Source organism: Necator americanus, chromosome IV, assembly GCF_031761385.1.
Source record: "Necator americanus strain Aroian chromosome IV, whole genome shotgun sequence".
NCBI lineage: Eukaryota > Metazoa > Nematoda > Chromadorea > Rhabditida > Ancylostomatidae > Necator > Necator americanus.
Window position 1 is genome coordinate 6,713,978 of NC_087374.1, and position 21,043 is coordinate 6,735,020.

A 21,043-nucleotide genomic window follows, 5' to 3' on the forward strand; every position below is an offset into this window, starting at 1 on the left:
TCGCTATTCTAGCGTCGTTTTCGCTTTTCTCGTCTGTTTGAACATAAGACACTCCTTCTCTTTTCTTTCTTTTTCGTAGGATATGAAGTAGAAAAAGAAGTTTAGAAGTAAAAATGCAGTACAGAGACCTGCACGGAGGAACGAATTTTAATTTTTTCATCAGAAAGTGCTGAAATAAGCTAAACAAGCGTGTCGCCGCTGCGACAACGCTAAAGTACGGCGACACAACGGAGTATAAATGGTTAACATTTCTGTAATCTCCTCAAGGATTCGACAAAAAAATCAATCAATATTAGATTAAGAACATATTTTAAAATTTCAGCGAACCGCCCACCGATACTGTCACTGTTGTAGGAGTATATCGTAACTTCGAAAGTGCAGGAATATGGACATATTAGTCAAGTAATATCAGGCTGCTAAGACGTTTGTGCACGGGTTTGTGTAAATTTATTCATACAAACCTACATGCATGTCTTGAAAATGACATCATTTTCGAACCGGTAGTCATCGCGACTGGATGTAATAAAGATTTATTAATCCGTTTTGAATCCATAAAGAGTTTTCTTCAATACGTCTGCATTTTTATGGTACTGAACTTAAAGGAAACACATCCGAGTTGCCTTGTGGAGTTTTTTGAAGGCATCATCCCACGAATCTGGGGTGGTACGGGTTTCAGGTCGGTTATGCCTACGCGGGGTCGTAGTGTGGGGAAGAGAATGATTCCGTTCATCTTTCCCTGTATCAGTGGTAACGGACGACCCCAGAACGCTGTTTCTTACGATGTCTTCAATTGCAGCGGGCCACCCTTGCGCCCCGCCCCGCCTGCGATTCGTCGAAAATCCATTCGAACGAATCGCAGGCGGGGCGGCGCGCAAACGTTGCGCGTAGCAACAGAAGCAGTCATAATCACTCAAATTCGTGGGGTAATGCTTTTAGAACGCGGTTGAACTAGTTTTAAGATTATTCTAATTCCAACATCTGGAAAAAAGAAAAAAAAAATTGAGTGTCGGATATAAAAAACCTGTTCTTGCACTTTCGAAGCCATCACGAGAGAACACTTTGAAACGGCTGGCCTCGAGGCTTTGCAACGTGATTAGGCTGACGTTATTGCGTATAATAATTATTATTTGCGACTTATAATTATTTGCGTCAGTTGTTTATCCAGCTATCATTCGTGTTTTGTATACATACATATTATAAACACATAATAGTGTTAACGGGGCGGGTGTGGTGCAGTCGGTTAGAGGTCCTTTTTAGCAACAACGGGGGGGGGAAAAAACCCCCCCCCCCCAAAAAACCCCCCCCCCCCCCCCGGGAAAAAAAAAAAAAAAAAAAAATAATTAGAAAAAAAAAAAAAAAAAAAAAAAAAACCCCCAAACCAAAAAAAAAAATAAAAGAAAAAGCGTTCCAAAACCTCAACGATCACGAATTCCAGTAAAACGCGTTGGCGCATCCCAAGTGGATTGATACGCCAGTGACTTTATCCTTTATCCTTTTAATAGTGTTAACATACAGTTCAAAACTTCGATGATGCTTTTCATTAGAAAAAAACAAATATAAAAAGAGAAGAAGAGATGCAATGTATTAGGTTGAGTCGAAAGTTCTCGGACAATGTGGTAGTGATGATTTCTAGAGATCATGAGTCAGCGAAGAGCCGACAAAAATGGATGTGTTAGCTACCGTACCGATCTACGATACGGTAGCTAACACATCCATTTTTGCCTAAACGTTGGCAGAAGACCATCGATACCAATGGGGCATACTTCAAATGATTTACAGTTATCGTTTAAAAATTGTAAAATAAATAGAAATATTGTCAATTTGTCCGAGAACTTTCGACTCAACCTAATAGGTATCATTTGTACTAAAAATAAACTCCATTAAACATCCAATTAAACTTAAATTCCTTTTACTTATGTGTTATAAAACAAAATAAGATGCAAGCAAATACAGTAAAAATTACAAGATCTTTCAAAACAACCGGAATACACCCTGTTCACTTGCTGTCAACTCCGTCTTAGAAATCACAAATAATCACTACTATTTTTTTATTAATAATACTATTACGAACTACATCAGTTGTGGAACGATTCCGGCGTGGAGGAATAAAGGTTCAAGGATAAAGTGTCTGGAGTTAATCAATCTGTGTGAGATACGCCACCACGTTCACTTCAATTCTGAATCGCTTGCGATTTGCGTGTCTAGCCTACACAATGACTTCCGGGGGCCAGCCGATCTATCATTTCAGCTTTTTTTATCCTCTCAGACAAGTCTGGTACCAATTTATCGACCTCGGAGGAACGGAGAGCTTGACAATTCATTCTTGACAATAGCTCAAATTGTAAGTTTCTAGCGTTGAAAGTGTCTGCAATAGAAGTGAACGAAGTCAAAGTTGAAATTTTGAAGTTTGTAAATCGAAGTGATCGGAAAGTCACATCATTGGAAAGAGCGTTTCCTTGCGGGAAAAACTAGCCACTTCAGATACGCCAATCAGTTAGTAGAGGCTGGTTTTTGTGAAAACGGTTGGAATTTTCTCCGATTTGCTCACGCCAAGACCACGACCAGCTGTCATCGAATATAAGCGCCTTAACCACGTCTTGTAAAGAAGGTCTAAGCGAGTGCCAAATTGCGATACTTAAAGGTACCACCCCACGAATCTGAGGTGGTGCAGATTTCAGGTGGAATATACTTATGAGGGGTAGTAGATTATGAAGAGGAGGGTGATTCCGTCCATTTCTTCCTAATTGCCGTAAAAACGGCCCGGAAGATGCGGCGCTGCACAAGGCTGGCGCGCTCCAGTCGAACTCCCTGTAGAAAATAGTGCACCAGAACGCCTGAAGCCGTATCTTCCGGGTCGTAATCTACTATCCTTTATAAGAAAACTCCACCTAAAATCCGTACCACCTCATATTCGTGAACTGATGCCTTTAAGTGTTCATTCTAAGCTGTTAACAACTGTTCAAAAATTTGAATAAATAACGAAATAGCAAAGTTTTAAGTCTGATATTGAAAAAAATTAGACACGTTTAAAGCTAGATATTTACGATTTGAACTATTGTCAAGAAGAAATTATTCATTGGAAAAGTTCCGAGTAGATTTTCTACAGTTAGGAATCTATGACTTTTTATGGACCTTAACGGAGGACTTTTGTAAATTTCCGAAGAGAATGGAAATTTCAAAACCAATTTCTGTTGTGGCGTACCAAAATGTTCGAAATAACCCCCTGATCGCTAGTATAATAGACATTTCGTTTAATTTTAAGAAATCAGCGCAAATCCTATGAACACCTTTTCCTTCCAGATATATCCGCCAGATGTGCTAATGACAAGATTGCGGAGGTGTGAAAGGGAATTAAGGAAGGTTGGGGAAACTTTGCTTCTTTTCAAGCCACATATTTTTCAAAACTAAATTCTTGAAATATATTTGAAATCAGCAGCTCATCTACTTACAAATTTAGTATTTTCAAAACCGTCACAACCGCTTTTGTCTTTTCACTAGATGAAATTTGCAAGATAATTAAGATATCATTAGATTCGTCTACTTGAGATCTATTTAAAAATCGGCATATTGCTCAGAGGGGAGTGAAATGGCGTCAATTTATCACCAAAAGGTGGTAATTACGACGTAAAAATGTATTCAAGAATTCAAACTATCTATATTTTATCCATATTATATGTATTTTAGCAAAGATACATTCACAAAAAAGACGCATACAAAAATTGACGGAAGTAAGGAACACTATTCTTTCTTCTCTTTATTCAATTAAACCTGAATTAAACTTTATAACTTCCCCAGAAGAAAAAAAATAAAATCACTCCAGCAATACCCTTTTGACGAAATGAAACTTATAGCAAATAAAAACAAATAAAAACAAAAACCACAAAGAAATGCATACAAAAACGCATGCATTCTGTTTGTTTTTCAAGCATCAGACAGTTTTTTCTCCTTGTTATTTATCAAATTTTTATGAAACAGTGTGGAAGCATTATGGGTTATATGTACATTCAGCGATAATTATTATTTCTTTGCGTAAATGAAGAATAGTAGAATAAATAATTTTAGAGGAATTTACCTATGAAAGTACATACAGTAATATTTTTATATGTCGTCACAACATGGATATTCTGCTATCCAATTTAACTTGAATCCACAAAATAGAGGAAATAAAATCAAATAGAAGTAAAAGTAAAGCGTCATAAAGAGAAATAAATAAATAAATAAATAAAGACTAAGACGTGGAAAAAGTCGAAGTTGATTATCAGGACAACGACACTTTAACGGAATTTTCAGGCGAAGACTCTGGAGCGAGGAATGCCGGTGAATAGCGCGTTGAGGAGTTAATTGTTGGGCTGTCTGGTAGCGATGGAACGACAATCCTCAAACCGTGGAGGTCACCCAGTTGACTTGCGGAAAACATCAGGAATGAGCTTAGGCAGACGTACTCCGCCATTGCTGCTTGATAGGGAACTGAAAATATCCTTATCATATCTAGTTCTATTTAGAGATGAAGCAGCTCTACAATTGTGATTAGTGCGATTTTATGGAGCGAATCGTTCTAAGAATGACGCAACTATGGATAGGATCCACACGGACATCAACAACATACGTCATATTTACATGTGATCCGTATCCGATCCATGTTAAAACGATGTTCTCGTCCTCACTGAACACAATTTCTTATATCCTCCAACATTTGTTCCTATTATTACTGTATTCTTTTATTCGAAGTTGTTTTTTATTCTATTACTCTTATTATTTATTCTATTATTATTCTTATATTTTATTATTCGTACTATTAAACTATTATGTATTTCTTCTCTTTAATTCTTGATATTCTTGAATTCCTAGGACAAATATGCTGTGAACCTATCGGAGAATAATTGTAAAAACTTTTTTTGCGAGTATTCCTAACAGGACGGGTAGAACTTTTATTGTATTCGTTATTCTATACAATATTACTTCTTTATTTATTATTACATACATTTTATATGTTGTATTTGTTTAAATTATTTTATTATTTGTTCAAATTAGAACTGTAATATTTCCGTAGATGTCGTTAGATCCTAAATTCAGTTGAAATTGTCTAATAAGAACTTGAAACTTGTTCCTTGTTTGAATATCTCGTGACAGAAATTGCTTCATCTGTCTCATCTGTGTGAATTATTGTTCAGCCAATTAAAAATCATCAAAGAAAACAATTACGATATTATAAATCCATGTGTGATGTGTGTGAGAATACTTACAGGTAACGTTTCATTTCGATTATCAAAGAAAATGAGAGGGAAATCAGAAAAATATTTATTTTTATATATTTGCAAAATGTCCGAGAATTCATGTCGGCATTGTTTCAGTGGCTTGAAAACATGTGCAAAGAAATAATAAGTATAAATGATGGCAAATAAAATATTTATAAATATAAAATGTAAGTAAATAAAATATAAGTAAAATAAATAGTAAATGAATAATAAACGGTTAAAATCGAAATAAGCGTTCAAATCGCTCATCACACTCAAACCTACAATTTTAGCGCACGTAGGGATGAAAGCGAGCACATTTTTAGAGATTCCAGAACGAAAGTTTCGAAAAATGAAAATAGGAAGTGAAAATAAAGGTAATAAAAATAATATGATAAATAAAACTTTTCAATAAAATCGAAATTAATGATGAACGATCACGTGTATGAAAGTTAGGATTTGCCGTCCATCAGATTCTGAAATATCTGCTCCTTCCCAGGATTAAGCTGAGATTTACCTGAGAGATGTAAATACGTATAGAACGAAAAAAATTCGCATAGTTACAGTTGAGCTTCACCCAGGCTGATAGGTAGACTGTATTTCTTCTTCAAACTGTCTTTTTTATAGTTTTTTTTTCGTCTTTCCCGGCTATTTTCCTCTTTTTCTCGGGTAATTACCGATGACTGCGACTATTCTATGATGATCGTGTACGAAGCGGTGTAGTTTTTCGTTAGCATAGACTCCATAATTCTCAATTATTGCCTCATCGAGAAGCGAGTACGATATCCGTCACAGTAACAGTACATATATGTTCATCGTGGTGTTTGTAGGTACAAGTGAAGCGGAATAAGTGAAAATTTGTGTGTATCCAATAAAAATGTAAAAGAAATAAAAATAAAATAAATGCAATAAAAGAAATAAAATTGAAAAAGAAATTAACATTGTGAAAATTCAGGAATATCTGAAAAAGCTTACTTTTTAATGTACATTGTGCTTTCAAAAATTTTTGATTTTTGATTTTTAAACCTCTGTCTCCACTAGAATTTGATATTCCCACTGTGACTTAGAGGGACTTTAATGCGGTGACGAAAGGCTCTACGGGAACCGGTTAAGGACGGTGCTACTTACGGCAGCAAACTATTAAATAAAATATTTCGTCTATTTTGACAATATAGCACTACCATAAATTCTAAATGTGACGACCAATGCTCTATTTGTTTGAAAAATTTCCTACAAAAAAACAAAAAGAAAAAAAATTGTTCCCAACCGTGACACATGCATGAAAAGAATGAACTTCACATCGTTGATGAATCCCGCGTCTACGTGTTCGACTCCCAGTCAGGATCGCTTGCGCTTTTATGAACGAATGTGCTGCTTCGCAATGACTTGCGGATTCTAGCCGATGTTTTTATCCTCCAAGAAGAATCTGGTACCATTTTATAGGCTACGGAAGGTCGAAAGGCGTGATCGGCACTAAGCGGTTCCGAACAATAGATAGCGGAGAGCGCCTAACCTCTTACCAAATGCGCTACATCCGCAGCAATAAAACGTGAATCCGTGTTAATTTTTGCCATCCCATACAAAGAGAATTAGGTTTCTTCACATCCATTGACACGACAGAAATGCTATTTCGAAAAATGAGTCAAATAAGTAACCGTGCCGACCACGAGTTCGAAGCGTTTCTGAGGTTCAAACGGTATGAAGCTTGAAATGGGCGGGTATAGTGCAGTCAGTTAGAAGTTCTGTTGTCAGTAAATGATCGATCGGAGGTTGGAATCCGCCCTGGTGCTCACCAAACCCTTCATCCCTCCGGGGTCGATAAATTGGTACCAGACTTATCTGGGAAGGCAAAAACACTGACTTGACGCATCGGCTAGCCACCGCAAGTCATCGTATAGGGAGGTACACGTTCGTAAATCTCAAAAACGATTCAGAATTGAGGTGAACGTGGTGGCGGATTCCAAGCAGATTGATCGACGACAGGCACTTCATCCTCTATCCTTTAACATAAAACTCAGTCGAATATTACTTTAATCTTTCGTTCTTAATCTCGCAACGCGAACCTAAGCACTAACTCCTTTACGACTGCACGGATGCAAAAGACAACGGAGATAGTGTAGTGAGGATTTTGTTTCGTTCGATAATAATTAACGCCCCTGGATCTCTTTAGTCACTTTATTGAGTCTGTTAAATAGCTCATTGTTGTTCCACGAACAACGAGGACGACCCAAATGTTCTGCCGACGTTTTTCTTAAAGTGCTACGGTTCTTTCGGCAAAGGCGTCGTCTTTAACTTTAAATGTGACGCATGGTCGCTTAAGATTCTCGTGTTTGCTAAAGTACAGTCGCACTAAGTCTACGAAGAAAGAATGGAGCCCACTTAAAAAAAGAGAACACTATTTTCCACACGTTGTCCGCGGAACGCGCAAAACACCTATATCTATGGAAATTGTCATTAGGATCTATTATTTGAGGGGAATCGCACGAGAACGAAGAAACGAAGGGGTTTTCGCCCTCAATAAAAAGAAAGCGACTCTGCAACATGGAAAATTTCTTGTATATTTTTCTCTGGATGGTGGCAAATTGCAAAAGTTGAAAGAGGGATGGAGAGCAAGAAATTTGTCTAGGCTTATATGTAAAGAATACGCTCAAGAAATTCATAAGTTTTAGTAGTCCTTTCTCTTACCCTCCCCCCACCCGACCAATCTAACTAATTTTTTATGGAAGAATTTTTTTAGAACGGGGTTCCCTTGTCTTTGTAGACAATACAAATAAGAAGACAATGTCGTTTCCTGTATATTCTCCTAGATCCTATTTTCTACTAGTATTTCTGCTAGTTTCTGGTCTAATTTTTTTTTATTATTCCCGACATTTTGCGCGTTTTACCGTCTTCAGTGGACTAAGCAGTGGTTAATCCGAACGATCTCACATTCATCCCGTCAGTCAATAATCGTTCAAGGTCGAGAAGATCCAAAACTATACAAATTGAAATCGGTCTTGCGTAGTGTTCCACTAAATATATGGCTGAAGCATTGGCACACATTTGACTCTGGCACTTGAGGGGATTAACGTGAGATCGTTCGAATTAACCCCAATTTAAGCCCCCTAAAGACGAAGAAAAGAAACAATCAAAACACCAGGCGAATGGTAGAAAAAAAAATCCATCTAGAACATAACAGGCACACCAATAGAGAATAAAAGTCGTAACTCCAGGACACAAAGGGTTTAAACTTACTCTCATAAATTTTGCTGCCCTAGTTCGTTTTCAGGGAACACACCTGTTTGGGTATACTTACGGTGAAAGTGGTTACGTCTGTATTCGGTATGTCATGTTCAGGTACTACTCAACAAGTTCTGAGCGCTGTAACGGTTTATAATTAGTATGAAATAAAAATAAAATAAAATAGCAATGATTAACAGAAGGGAGAAAAGGGATGACTCGAAATTCAAGGTGGCCAGTACGACCACTTTTTGGGTGGCCCCCACCTCCATGTTCACTTTAAAGGTGAAACACATTTTTGCGCCACTTTAAAAGTAGCGTATTACGATTTTGATGTGTTACGGAACCCACAGCGAAAGCGCAGAGTTCGGGTAGTAGATTACGTGCACGCGCCGCATCCAAGTGCGAGCGGTCGAGGATCGGTGATGTTCTCTCATCAGCTTATTCAAGTCAGACACTGAGGGGACTGGAATGTATAGATAGAGGCGTTCCGCAATCTACTACCCAAACTTTACACTTTAGCTGTGGACTCCGCACACCACCTCAAAAAGTCGTAATTCCTCAAAATCCTTTAAATACACAGAATATCCACGCGCGCGCGCCCCACGTGAGATGCAAGTCGGTCTCGAACATTGATACTTCGACCTAAGCTGAGTATCGAATGTCGTAGTTGCCAAAGTAAGGACAGCCGATGATGGCCATTTTTCGGCCATAATAGACACCCACTTTTCGCAAAAGCTGTTACTGTGGGATCTTATACGACATTAAACTACTGTGTTGGGCAATGTGCAATCAATATTTCCTGAATGGAAGTGGAACTTATCACTAATTAAAGGCATCATCCCCACGAATTTGACGTGCTATGGATTTCCGATGGTCAAAGACTATACGGGATCGTAGATAGCAGAACAGGATGGGATCCCGCTCATTTCTTCCCAACCGCTGCAAAAAACGGCCCAGAAGATGCGGCTTCGAGTGTTTCGGGGCACTATTTTCTGCAACGAGTTCGATTGTAGCGCGCCTGCCTTACGCACGCACCGCATATTCCGGGCCATTTTTTACGGCAATTACGAAGAAATGGACGGAATTACCCTCCTACCTATAATCTACGATCCCGTATAGGCATAATCCACCTGAAACCCATACCACCCCAGATCCGTGGAGTGATGCCGTCAGTAAAAGCGATCCTTGCCTCCTATAGAGATTTGGATGTAAGACATATAAACAATGTACATATATTCATCTGCAATTGCAATATCCTTCATTTTTTGCCACATTCTCACAACTTTCTTCAGTAATTCCCCTTCTGAAAAGTGAAAACATAAAATCTCACAGAAGAGATTGCAGAATTTCCCAATTTTTTTTTTTGTTTCAAACTTTCAGTCTTGCTACTAATTCCATTGTCATTGTCATTGTCATTGTCAATCATCTTCTTTTAGTCCGCAGCCCAAAGTTACCATAGCTGCACAGAAAAAAAAAACATGTAATGCAATTTATTGGTCTGTTACTAATTTATCGATCCCGGCGCGATGAAGGAATGAAGGTGCCTCGTAGGAAAACTCGAAATCATCGTGTAGACATACCGGAAACACTTTCCGACTACGCTAAATCCGCTGATCCTCGGCCATTTCTTACAAATCCACTAACACTGCAATCCACATACTACAAACCACGGAGGTCATACGATTGTTAACAAATTCTAATCACTTTAATTCAGGACTTCTTTAGCAATTTAATGTTGTCGATGCAAAGTTAAAGAATTTCCTTAGGGAACCACGTAGTAACACAGATACGTATGTGTATACACATAATGTATAAAATCACATTCACTCTCGATCAATAGTCCTGAAAATCGCTCACCGTATACATGACAAGGTCTTTCCTTTAGGAATTGAAGAAGGCTACTGTGGACAGTAGGCGCACAGATACAGTAGGCAAGTAAGCACGAGAGTTGAACGCTAAATCGAATGGCAGAGAACTGAAATATATTTGCTTTTATAGTATTACATCAAAGAAATCTGAAACAGATGAGAGTCTATTCACCGTGGGCGCATAGTCCATAAAATTACTTAATATTAGTTAAAAATACTCTCTTTAAGAAAATACAGTAAACCATATAGAGCTCTACCCGGGCAGCACTAAATTATTACAGTATTTTAGGTATTTTTTCTTTTATCAATATTCGAGACGTGCTGATCTCAAATATGTAAGGGGAATGGTTAAACAATTACAAAACACATTTTGTTTTCTGATCCTAATAGCGTTACTTAAGATTTTTGAGCAAGGAAGTTCTAAAATGGATTCGGAGCCTTATCATGAACTATGCCGCTGGGAAGAGAAGCTAGGTAAACATATAGGAAAGTAGGAATTCTTTCCGAAGTGACTCTGCCATTTTAGAAGAATACGGCTTAAAATTTACCGGAACACCCTGCGCTTTTTATGGATCTGAATATGTGGAGTTATTCAGTGGCTTTTTAGAAGGAGCGAATCGCAAAACTAACGTAGTTGGGAAATCTGAGGGAAAATGCACAGATCGGAATGTAGATTACGAGTATGAGCATAGTCTCACTTAGTTCCCTCTAGTCGTTCTAAAAAACGGCGTGAGAACGGCGTTTGTTCCTACGAAGTACGTTAGAACGCGCCCCTTGTATACGCCACGGTTCCCTCAGCAGCGTGTTCATTGGTTTCACTTGAATACGGCGATGAGGAGACCTTATTGATCCTTGACCGTTCGTTTGTGGATGCGGCGCGTGCACAAGGGTAGGTCGTTCTCACGTATGTCGTAGGAACAAACGCCGTTTCTCATGCCGTCTTCCGGGATGATTAGGGGGAAATTGTTCATAGTCGTAACCTAAATCTTGAATTTTATTTCTTTTCACGTTCCCCAAACTACGTCAGTTTCTCGATATATTGGATTTGTAGCAATTCAAGGAAAACGAAAAGGACGATGAAAACAATCTTTTAAAGGAATAATTTGTAGAAGCTGATGGCACAGAGCCAGTGAATGTTTGGATCTATAATAGCAGTAAGAACACCTAAATTAATGTCACCAACACTAAAATCTTTCGAAATTCATTTTCCATTTTTTTTTGGGCTCGTTTCATATTTCAAACTCTGCATCTGCCCAGCCTGACTCCACTTCTTGAATGATCGGAGCAGCGTTGAGCTGGATTTATTCAGGATAAACTTTGAATCAGCTATGAATTTGAAGGAATGCTACTCGAAATTTTGCACGTTGAGTTCACATGTTTGTTTTATATTTATTATTTGTTATTATCATCCCTTTTATATTTTTATATATCAAAAGAGTAGGGTACTGATGAAGGTCATAGAGAGAACGTACCTTCTTCGATAGGTCAATAACGTCCAGATTTAAATACATAATACCGCCAAGAATGAAAAGACAAGAAAACATGGGGAAGTTGTACGGCATTAACCATTTCACTGTAAAATCGTTGTAGATGGTTTTAAGCGTTAGAAAAATTCGTGAGACCGTAAATTCGTGAAAAATAAAACGTGAAAAATGAATAAAAACCCACCTGACTGGTCCTGTTCCTGATGTAGGCACGTCATTAACACAAGAACAACGGAAGACAAGAGTTCTATTACAGGTTGAAGGCGACATAAAAATCGACGTCCAGAAAGTATCAGGATGCTTTGATTACGTATCATACACAAAACGAACTGTAACCAAGTATAGACCACTAGTCCTAGAAGCATTATTCCAACCACAAACCTTGATATTGAACCCGAGCAGCACCGCCAACCGAAGTAGGACCTGCGAAGCAATCTTCATCTCAAGCACTCTGGCCAGGGAGGGCAGCGAGCCGTTTGGTTTAACTTTGAGCTAAATGTCCATCTCCAGGATCCTATCCAAGGATGACGATGTGGATTCGAAAGCTACCTTGCAATGATTCGCAAACGATGTCCCAAAATCATATCTGATTAGTTTTTTCTTGTGCAGTTTATGGAGTGGGTGAGTCTTTTTCTGGGCTTCGGTAACCTCAGAGAGGAATAGCGTTGAATTAGTGAATTTCGAACGTTGTCGCAAAAACCATCCTCTGAATAATAAAGAATAAGATGTCTGGCGTTTATCCATCCGCCTGAGATGCGGCGACGCGTTCGTTTCACTTCGAAATTGTTTGAGGTTTACGAACGTGTAATTAGCCTTAATAGTGACTTCTGGAAGCTAGCCGACGTGTTAAGTATTCCTTATATAGACTGTTTAAACGAATCACCATTTATCGCCGTAATATGAGTCACGAAGCCTCGTAATTTCTCCACTACTTGACTCTGGGAGCTAAAACAACATCTCCTGACAACAAAAAAAGTACGTTGACATTGTTTTATCTGTTTAGAATCCATAAAATTATGCGACTAATCAACTTTGCAAAGACGTTCGTCATACTGATTCTAATTCTTAACGACGAAATGTTCCACAGTGAAATTAGAACCAATGAGTCAAAGTCAGAGGCATGAAGCTGGACGCAATGGGAAGTAGCGGTTAGAATCTAGAGAGGACCTTTGCTGGCGCCATTCATAGCTGCCGTTTACGATGGTCCCACCCCAGCTCAACCGCGCAACTTCACGCACATCCGCTTATGCAACTGCACCGAGCTTCATGTCGTTTTGAGCCGACTATACTAGTTTCCAGTCGAAATCCATGTACTGCGGACAAAGTGCAGTCGTCCTTCGACTTCTAGAGGGAGCGAGCATTCGTGGGAATTTTCGATATTCGATTCTCTCCGGCACTAGATAGAGTTTGAGGAGCGAACTCCATTATTATTGAGAAGTGGTTGAATTTGATTGAGCAAAGAATGAAATGGTTTGGACGACTTCCGAAGTTATTCGCAACGCAGGCAGATTCAGAAGGCGTCCTGGTAGTTGGAAGAACCATCCAGGTAGTCATGCAGTCCTTCTAAACTACTGGAAGAAGATAAGATACGATAATAACACTGATAATAATGTTAATGCCCTAAAATCCCACGGATAAGTGTGCATGGCAAAGTGAGCGCTATCTGTATTTCGTTGTTGCTTGTTTAAATTATTTATCTTAGTTGTTTCTGTTTAATGCTTTATTGTTTAAAATAAACAAAAAAAAACTCGTTTGAAAACCATTGTCAAGCAAAAAAAGGCGGAGGTAACAAAAAAGCATGCGTCTTCCGGCAAAAAAAAAATAAAGGCGGGCTTATCTATGGGTTTTATGGTAACTACGTTAAGGATCTCCCAGTCCTTAAGGATAACGCTCTGACAAAGACTTTAAGAATGATACGTCACAGTAACAGGAAGCAATCTCGCTGGAACTGTCGCTAGAATTATGAAGGGAAATAAATACCTCGAAAGTCTAGAAAAAAAACTCTTTTGAATTACTTTTGTAGTCTTAATAAATTTAAAAAAATCAATAAATAATAAGATAAATATAAATAAATGAATAAATATAAATAATATAATATAATAACATAATATAATAATTATAATATAATAATATATAATATATGATTTCTTCAAAGAAAATTATGATGCTCTTCGTGTCCCACGCGAAAGGAGGAACCACTGGGCTACTCTGGCACGCGGTCGGGACAAATGGAAGAGTTACTGGCGCCCGCCCGACCAGTTAGAAGATCAACGGGAGTCAAGGTGATCAAAGTGATAATATATGAGTAAATTCAACCAAATAAATTTCAAACTACTTAATTAATTACTTCTGGGTTCCGTAATTATCGAGTGGTAGTAGTTGATCCTTACTACCGGCATACACAGCGAGAAGAATACAGATAGCACCGGCCAGCACTATACTCCAATGGACTTTGTTAGCATCGACTGAAAAATGCATGAATTCTTCATCCGCAGAATTAGTGCCCATGCTGGTCGCACGCGTATCTGCAAATGCTGGATTTTTTTCAGTTATAGTTTAATTCTTCTAAAGAACAAAAGAAATAAAAGAGCGATTGCGTGAGAGAATGGTTGCGTCATTGAAGATAATACCGTGAAATATCCCTTTTGGTGAGATATGTATATTTTTGAGAAATCAGGTTTGAGTTCCGACGGGTTTCCACCATACGATCCGTAAAATTAAGAAAATTGCGTGCATGTTTCTATGATAGCTCACAGGGTTTATTGTTAAGTATTAGTGTATCTATTAAATTAAACTTTAATTTATTAAACCAAAATTAAATAAAATTGGATTGATTTAATTAAATTTCAATTTTGTTGTCTTTCAGATTTTTGGTGTATATCATTGTTCTATTTTTTTATTTTGTAGTTATTAAATGGAGCGAGGTTAAGTAAGAGGGGAGTAGGGAGTAATTGCAGTGATTAGTAGTAATTATAAAAGTCAACAATGAATAATAAGGACTATTTTAGTATTCGCAGAAAAACTTTTTGAGAAGATTTTGTTTTTACTTCTAACATTTCTATACCAGTATACTTTATTATTTTTTTACATACTTTTGAATAAAAAACATTTCAGTGTATTTTGACCTTTGTTTTAAATAAATATTACGCGTCACACAATCATTCTTAAACACTTTTTTCTCTTCCCCCTTATTGCTGGGGATTTTTTTACTCCCTCGTTTATTTGATCTTTAGCTGTTGGTGGTTTTAGCCAATTTATCTCACCTACGACTAGAAGCTCGAACTGAATTGAACTGTAATGCACAAAAAAGTACTACCGAATGATTGAAGAAGAGAAGTATCCACAAGTGCGGTACAGTGTTGGATCCAAATCCATTTGACGCAACAATTCGTTACCAGAAAATATTTGAAAGTATTGCTTAAAGTTATTGCTGAATTAATTAGTTCTCTGGAATAGTAATTTACCTTCATAAATACCTTCATCATGATCATCACATTAAAAATTTTGAATTATTTCTAAAAAGATCAATCAAAAAGTTTAGACTATATATATATATATATATATATATATATATTCTCAATTTCGTTGAAATTTTGAGGTGCACCCTGCAAGATATTGATTTTGATGACTAAAATTCAAGCATGTTAAGCACACAATTCTATTTATTCAGTACAAAATAGTATAAATATAGAATCTTTATTATCTGCGAATGTATCATGGACAGCATATATTCCCGGCTCGACACGAGTATCCGGAAGGGCACATCCCATTGTAGCAGGATCCATATGGTGATTCACCTGGAACAGTGAGTGAGTGGTAAAAACCTTAAGAAAACGAGTAAGGCATCATGCAAGCGATTAAACATCTCTCCTCCGTCTATTTCTTTTTCACGAGGTAATCACAATTTTTTAATTTAATTTTTTAATTACAATTTTTTTTTGATTACCAAGGAAACGTTCTTCAACTGATCTTATAATAGTTTAGTTTCGTCCAAATCTGCCACTGACTTACATAGTTTTCATTAAAAAAATAAAGAGGACAAGAATTGTGTTATATTTACAACTAGTAAATTCAGCAAGAAAAGCTAGAATATTTACAACTTTTAAAAACATAAAAATCTGTTTTTCTTTGACATAGAAACATATTTCTGCTCTTTTCACCAGCGTATACATATATGCGTGCAAAGAAAAGCTGGAGCTCAAGCAGCTTCCTCCTGGCCACCGCTGGGAGATTACGGAAAACTAAATACATACATGCACAGAAAATCGCTGATCACACTTTTTATTGATTTGTTTGAGTTGTAGCTGTGAAAGTGATATTGATCCTTATTAACAGCTAACGTTTCGATATTCAGATTTACCGTATGTAAATGATGAAATTTATAGGTTGCTGCTTAAGAATTAGTCAGAATTTTTGAAGGTACTCGAGATTCAAGTTCGAAATTTTATTTCACCATCTTCTGTTGGCATGAACATAGTAGGGATAACTCAAACCATCAGATGAAATTTAAATCTCACCGTTAAAAACGTATTTTCTAAGTGCTTTATTTCCTAGTGTGCTATGTTTTTTTGTGAGAAATTTTCAATATATCCATATATTTTGATTAAATTTTACACTACTTCCTAAAAAACAGAGCAGCTTACAGAGTTGAATTCTTGCATGGAAGCTCCGGAGCAAATTTATTGATTATTGATGTGCTGTTTTCACTAAGGGATTGCAGGAAAGATTGGTTTCGGAGGAAAACCTAGATATTCGACTTTAAAAATTTGGAATGACCTGGTGTGTTCGACTCAAAAACTGCCTTAGAACTCCTTAAAAAAATTCTGTTTAATTTTTCGACATCTCAACTACTACATGAATACTTAACTGTGAATATTATGATCGTTTAGAAGACAAAAAAAAATTGTAGACGGTCCTGCTATTTGTCCAAGCGCTTGCGGCGGTTTATAGTTTTAGCGTCAGGAAATTATAGCTGCGACGTAGCAGGTTCTAACTAAACGTGTTTCTAAATTCTTGAAAACAATCTCTATGTATCACACTCAAATACAAGAATAGACTATTATTCGAAATGAATTCGATCGTTTCGAATAGAATAATATTTGCTGAAGCATGAACCACCCACCACTGGGACATGAAGGACAGCAGTAGTTGTTTGGTGAACATGTGAATCCAGGCCCGCATCCCTGAAATGTGGACGTAAAAGGATGTAAGTACTTACAGCTATTATTTTAGAGGTGCTCTACGAAGTAGATGCATAAGTAATGACATTTCTTTCCTTTAAGTTTAAATTCTCTAACAGAAAAAGAAGTTTGAAAGAAAGAAAAGAAGAAGAAAAGGAATAATGTAAAGTTATTTGAAAGAGGATTACCTTCTCTATAAGTCCTGTTTTTGGTTTCTTAATCCATTTAGTTTTTTTTTTCAATTTTTGGATCAATATTTAACTGACTTTTCTCGAAGTACAAAAATTGCAGATAAATCAGTTTTTGCGGGGAGAGTACTTTTATTTACAATGGTTATTTTGAAAAAAAAATATTGCACCTATACTTAAATCTAAGAGTGGTTGAAAGGATTTCATTTTTTTTTAGACGAAAGGGGGATAGCGGGAGAGTGTCGTTCGTGATCGGATTCGTGATCGGACTAACCGGATTGATGATCAAAAGATCAACGAACTTGGATACAACGATATAGACGGACTTTTTCGAGTCTTGATTATTCCCATCTAATTCGAGAACTTTTGATTTTTCTCATTTCGAAATCCAAAGAACATGAGGTCGTGAAAATACAAATATTAGTAGTTAATGCTAATCTCTCCTTTCCCATAACTTGTTCCGTGAAAATGAAAGAAAAATCTGGATAACCCCTGAAAACACTCACTTTAGAGCATAAACCGCTAGTGCGTCCAAACTGACATTCACAACAATAGTTCGATGTTGTACAAATGAATTCACCGCACGTACCATTCGTACAACTGGCAAGCGCGGCCAATCCTGCGCATGCATCTACAAACGATCGTTTGAGAAAAAAAAAGGGGATTGAGGTCCTCAGACGAATCACATCGACCGTACTTTGCCATTCTTCGCCGGTTGTTTTACAACAGAGTCCATTAATACAGGTTTGACCGCTAGAACATACAGATGTTGAAGAGCATCTCATTTGGGAACGTTCGCCATTATAGCAGTAACCTATAACCAACTAACTAGTAACTAGTTAGGAATAGAAATTCTGCATAAAATACCATTAATTAAAATTAAAATAAAACTAATTAGAATCAATAAAAAAATCCTCTAATAAACAAACATGTAAAGAACCTATTTTGAGTAAAATGAGCATGTAATTCGCAATTACTGATCCTCTGCGCTCCTACGCTGTTTCAGAAAAAAAAATAGAAGCTGTAAAAAAGTGGAATCCCGAGAATTTACAAAGTATTGTAAAGTTAATCAGCGAATAGTTAATCCAATTATGTGAGAGCCACTCTTGTTTACTTTTTTACTTAGTTTTTTTACTTACGTTTTTTTTTACTTTTGTTGCAACACACGCTCTTTTCTACCTAGTACATTTTACATTTTTCCTGGGATTCCACTTTTTTACAGCTTCTATTTTTTTTCTGAAACAGCGTAGGAGCGCAGAGGATCAGTAATTGGGAATTACATGCCCATTTTACTCAAAATAGGTTCTTTACAGTACCCCCTTTCCCTCTTCCGCTCCATAATTCGAAGATGCGTCACGTGCAAACGGTTGAACATATCAAACGTTGGCTATAATTTCTTTAGCATCCAAAAAATTCGCAGTTATCAGCAAGAGTGATTTTGACCAAAGACCAAAACTTTCTCGCTCTTTCTTTGCTTCTTCCTTTTCTCATGCTTCTTTTCTCTACTTTTTCCTTTCCTCTTTTCTTCCTTCAATTCTCTCTTCTTCAATCTTCGATTCATAAAACAGAAAAAAACGACAATCAGTTCCTTCCAAGGCTTGCGGTCCAAGCGCTTGGCATTGATAGACGAAGACGCGGTTATTTTACAAACCAATCATCACCAGTAGCTCAAAGTGATACAAAAATCCAGGCCCTTTGTGATACAAAATACAGGCCCTTTGTGATCCTTTCCGAAAAAAAAGCAAAAAGCACCATTCCAATTCCTAAGTTGCCCTATTCGAACGAAATTTGCGAAATGCAGCAGATGAGAACACGGTAGATCTGTGCTCCTCCATTACTATGACCTATGTATTGTGGAATTTTCGCTCTCGTATAATTTTCAGCTACCCTTATTTTTACTTTAGAAAACATCTCTGTGAAACTTTTGTAGTCAAACAACACATTCAGTGAGAACGTAAATAAGGATTTTTCTTATTGTCATTTATGGCTTTCTTTGAAATTTTGCAAAATTTTAACCTTATGTGATCCAAAAAACAATGAGCTTTATACATCCAGAATTTATCGTGTCACCCACCGAAAGCGTTCACGTCAACTGGCGTTGTTGTTGCTGTCGGGGTTGTAGGCTTTGTGCAGCAGCAACCCAAAATACATACGGTAGGGTGCATAGAAAAAGGGGTGCACTGCAATGGAGAATGAAGTCAATTAAGGTTTATAAATTTAAAAAAAAAACAATTACAAAATGACGACGGAATGAGATGGATTCTCTTTGTGTGTTCAATTGAAAATAAATTAGAAAAACAGGATTAAAAACACTAATTAAGAAAAAAAAACCGAGGAATGTTTTTTTTCTGAATTCGCCGACTTGGCGTTCAGCTTCAACAAACCTGGTAGTCGAAAGTGCATCCAATCCTGAGATTAAAACCTCCATTGCTACAATATTGAAGAGAAGCAGGTCGATTGTAATTGCAAGCTATAAAGTAAGCATATACAGTCTACATCCAATCGATATCAATGATCGTTAGCCTAGTTAAGGATCAATAGACTGCTTACGATAAATCGAGTAGAATTGATTCGGATACCCTCCGCAAATGAAATAATAATTAAGCCGTTTCACTCGAATAGATTGATTTTGTAACTGCACGGTATTCACGATGAACGCGAACAACGCAAGCACAGCGAACATTTCCGGAGAGCGGAATGCAGCGCGCGGTGATCGACCGTGGCAGAGCTTTGTTAGTTCATCTGCTCAAGAGAAAACAGAAAAGCCTATATTTGGACTTAGTGCGAAAAGGTGTTTGCTTATCTTACGATAAAACTCATTGAATACAGAGTAGAAGTGCACTGATATACATCATTCATGCTCTCGTAGGGGAAAGACAGTGATGTTCTTCAAGGATAGCAAAGTTGGTGAGCCTTTGCGCTTGAGGTTCCTCCACCCGCTGGGGTGGAGGAACCTCACCCAGGGTCCCTGACGGATTCCTCCGTTCGAGGTCAAGTTGGTCACCCTGGTATCTGTCTATCTACCGTAGCGTTCTGCATCTGGGAATGGGATCTCGCGTGAGGATTTCTCACCTTCTGTAGCAGGAGAATGACCTGCCAACCCACCATTCCTCATGCTTTGAAGGGCCAGTCTTGTTGTGCAAAATTGAGGCGAAATTCTACTGAGCTCTGTTCCATCTTGCTTTTTGTTTTGTGGCACACCTGCAGGTGTTTTCAATAAATAAGTAAATAAATAAATAGCTGTGCAAATGAGCGCCTTCTTCGTCCCTAATGTAAAAAGCATATCAAGTCAACTCCGTACCACAGCAAGCTTATAGAGTGTCTTTTTTTTTATTCACAAAACCACAAAACATAACTTTTTGATTCACACATAACCACAAGACTTTACTCGAGCACTAAAAAACCATTTTGACCCCACAAAGTCCAACTATTACGACTATAATCTCATAATACTGGGAAAAATGGAGGTAAGGAAGTCAAATTGAAGCAATGACAAGTAACTACCAACATTCTGTCTCATCTCTGTCGCCATGACTGGCTACGCAGCGCAGTGATTTCTGCTTGTAAGCTAAATACTTCCAGATAATAGTACTCAGAAGGAGCACCCACGAATATATCATCTCCTCATATTTTTAGAAATCTAGCAGTTGTTGTCAAGCGCAGTCGATTGGGGGTTCCGTTGCCTGCACTGTCGATGGGAGGTTCGAATCCGCCCTAGTGCTTACCAATCGTTTTATCTCTCCAGGATCGATAAATCGGTGCCAGACTTGTCTTGTCTGGGCAGATAAAAACACTGGCTTGACCCGTCGGCTAGCCACCGCAAGTCATTGTATAGGCCAGTTACACGTTCGTAAACCTCAAATAATT

At 37.6% G+C, this 21,043-nt stretch overlaps 1 protein-coding gene across 2 annotated transcripts; it reads right to left on the reverse strand.

The window, feature by feature from the left end:
* Positions 1 to 11,553: 11,553 nt before the first annotated feature.
* On the reverse strand, positions 11,554 to 19,859 carry RB195_000539 (uncharacterized protein; the record flags this gene model as incomplete). 2 transcript variants are annotated; one of them, XM_064196945.1, is made up of 10 exons in its annotated part: positions 11,554 to 11,619; positions 11,797 to 11,897; positions 11,993 to 12,137; positions 12,190 to 12,300; positions 12,358 to 12,514; positions 14,156 to 14,273; positions 16,931 to 16,991; positions 17,683 to 17,807; positions 17,874 to 17,990; positions 19,251 to 19,341. In XM_064196945.1, the coding sequence occupies 10 exons, from the start codon at positions 19,339 to 19,341 to the stop codon at positions 11,554 to 11,556; spliced, it is 1,092 nt and encodes a 363-aa protein (XP_064052826.1). The 2 variants fall into 2 exon arrangements, with proteins under 2 accessions (XP_064052826.1, XP_064052827.1); XM_064196946.1 differs by lacking the exons at positions 11,554 to 11,619; positions 11,797 to 11,897; positions 11,993 to 12,137; positions 12,190 to 12,300; positions 12,358 to 12,514 and adding exons at positions 19,561 to 19,646; positions 19,727 to 19,859 and having other exon boundaries at positions 14,152 to 14,273; positions 19,251 to 19,356.
* Between the last annotated feature and the right edge of the window lie 1,184 nt (positions 19,860 to 21,043).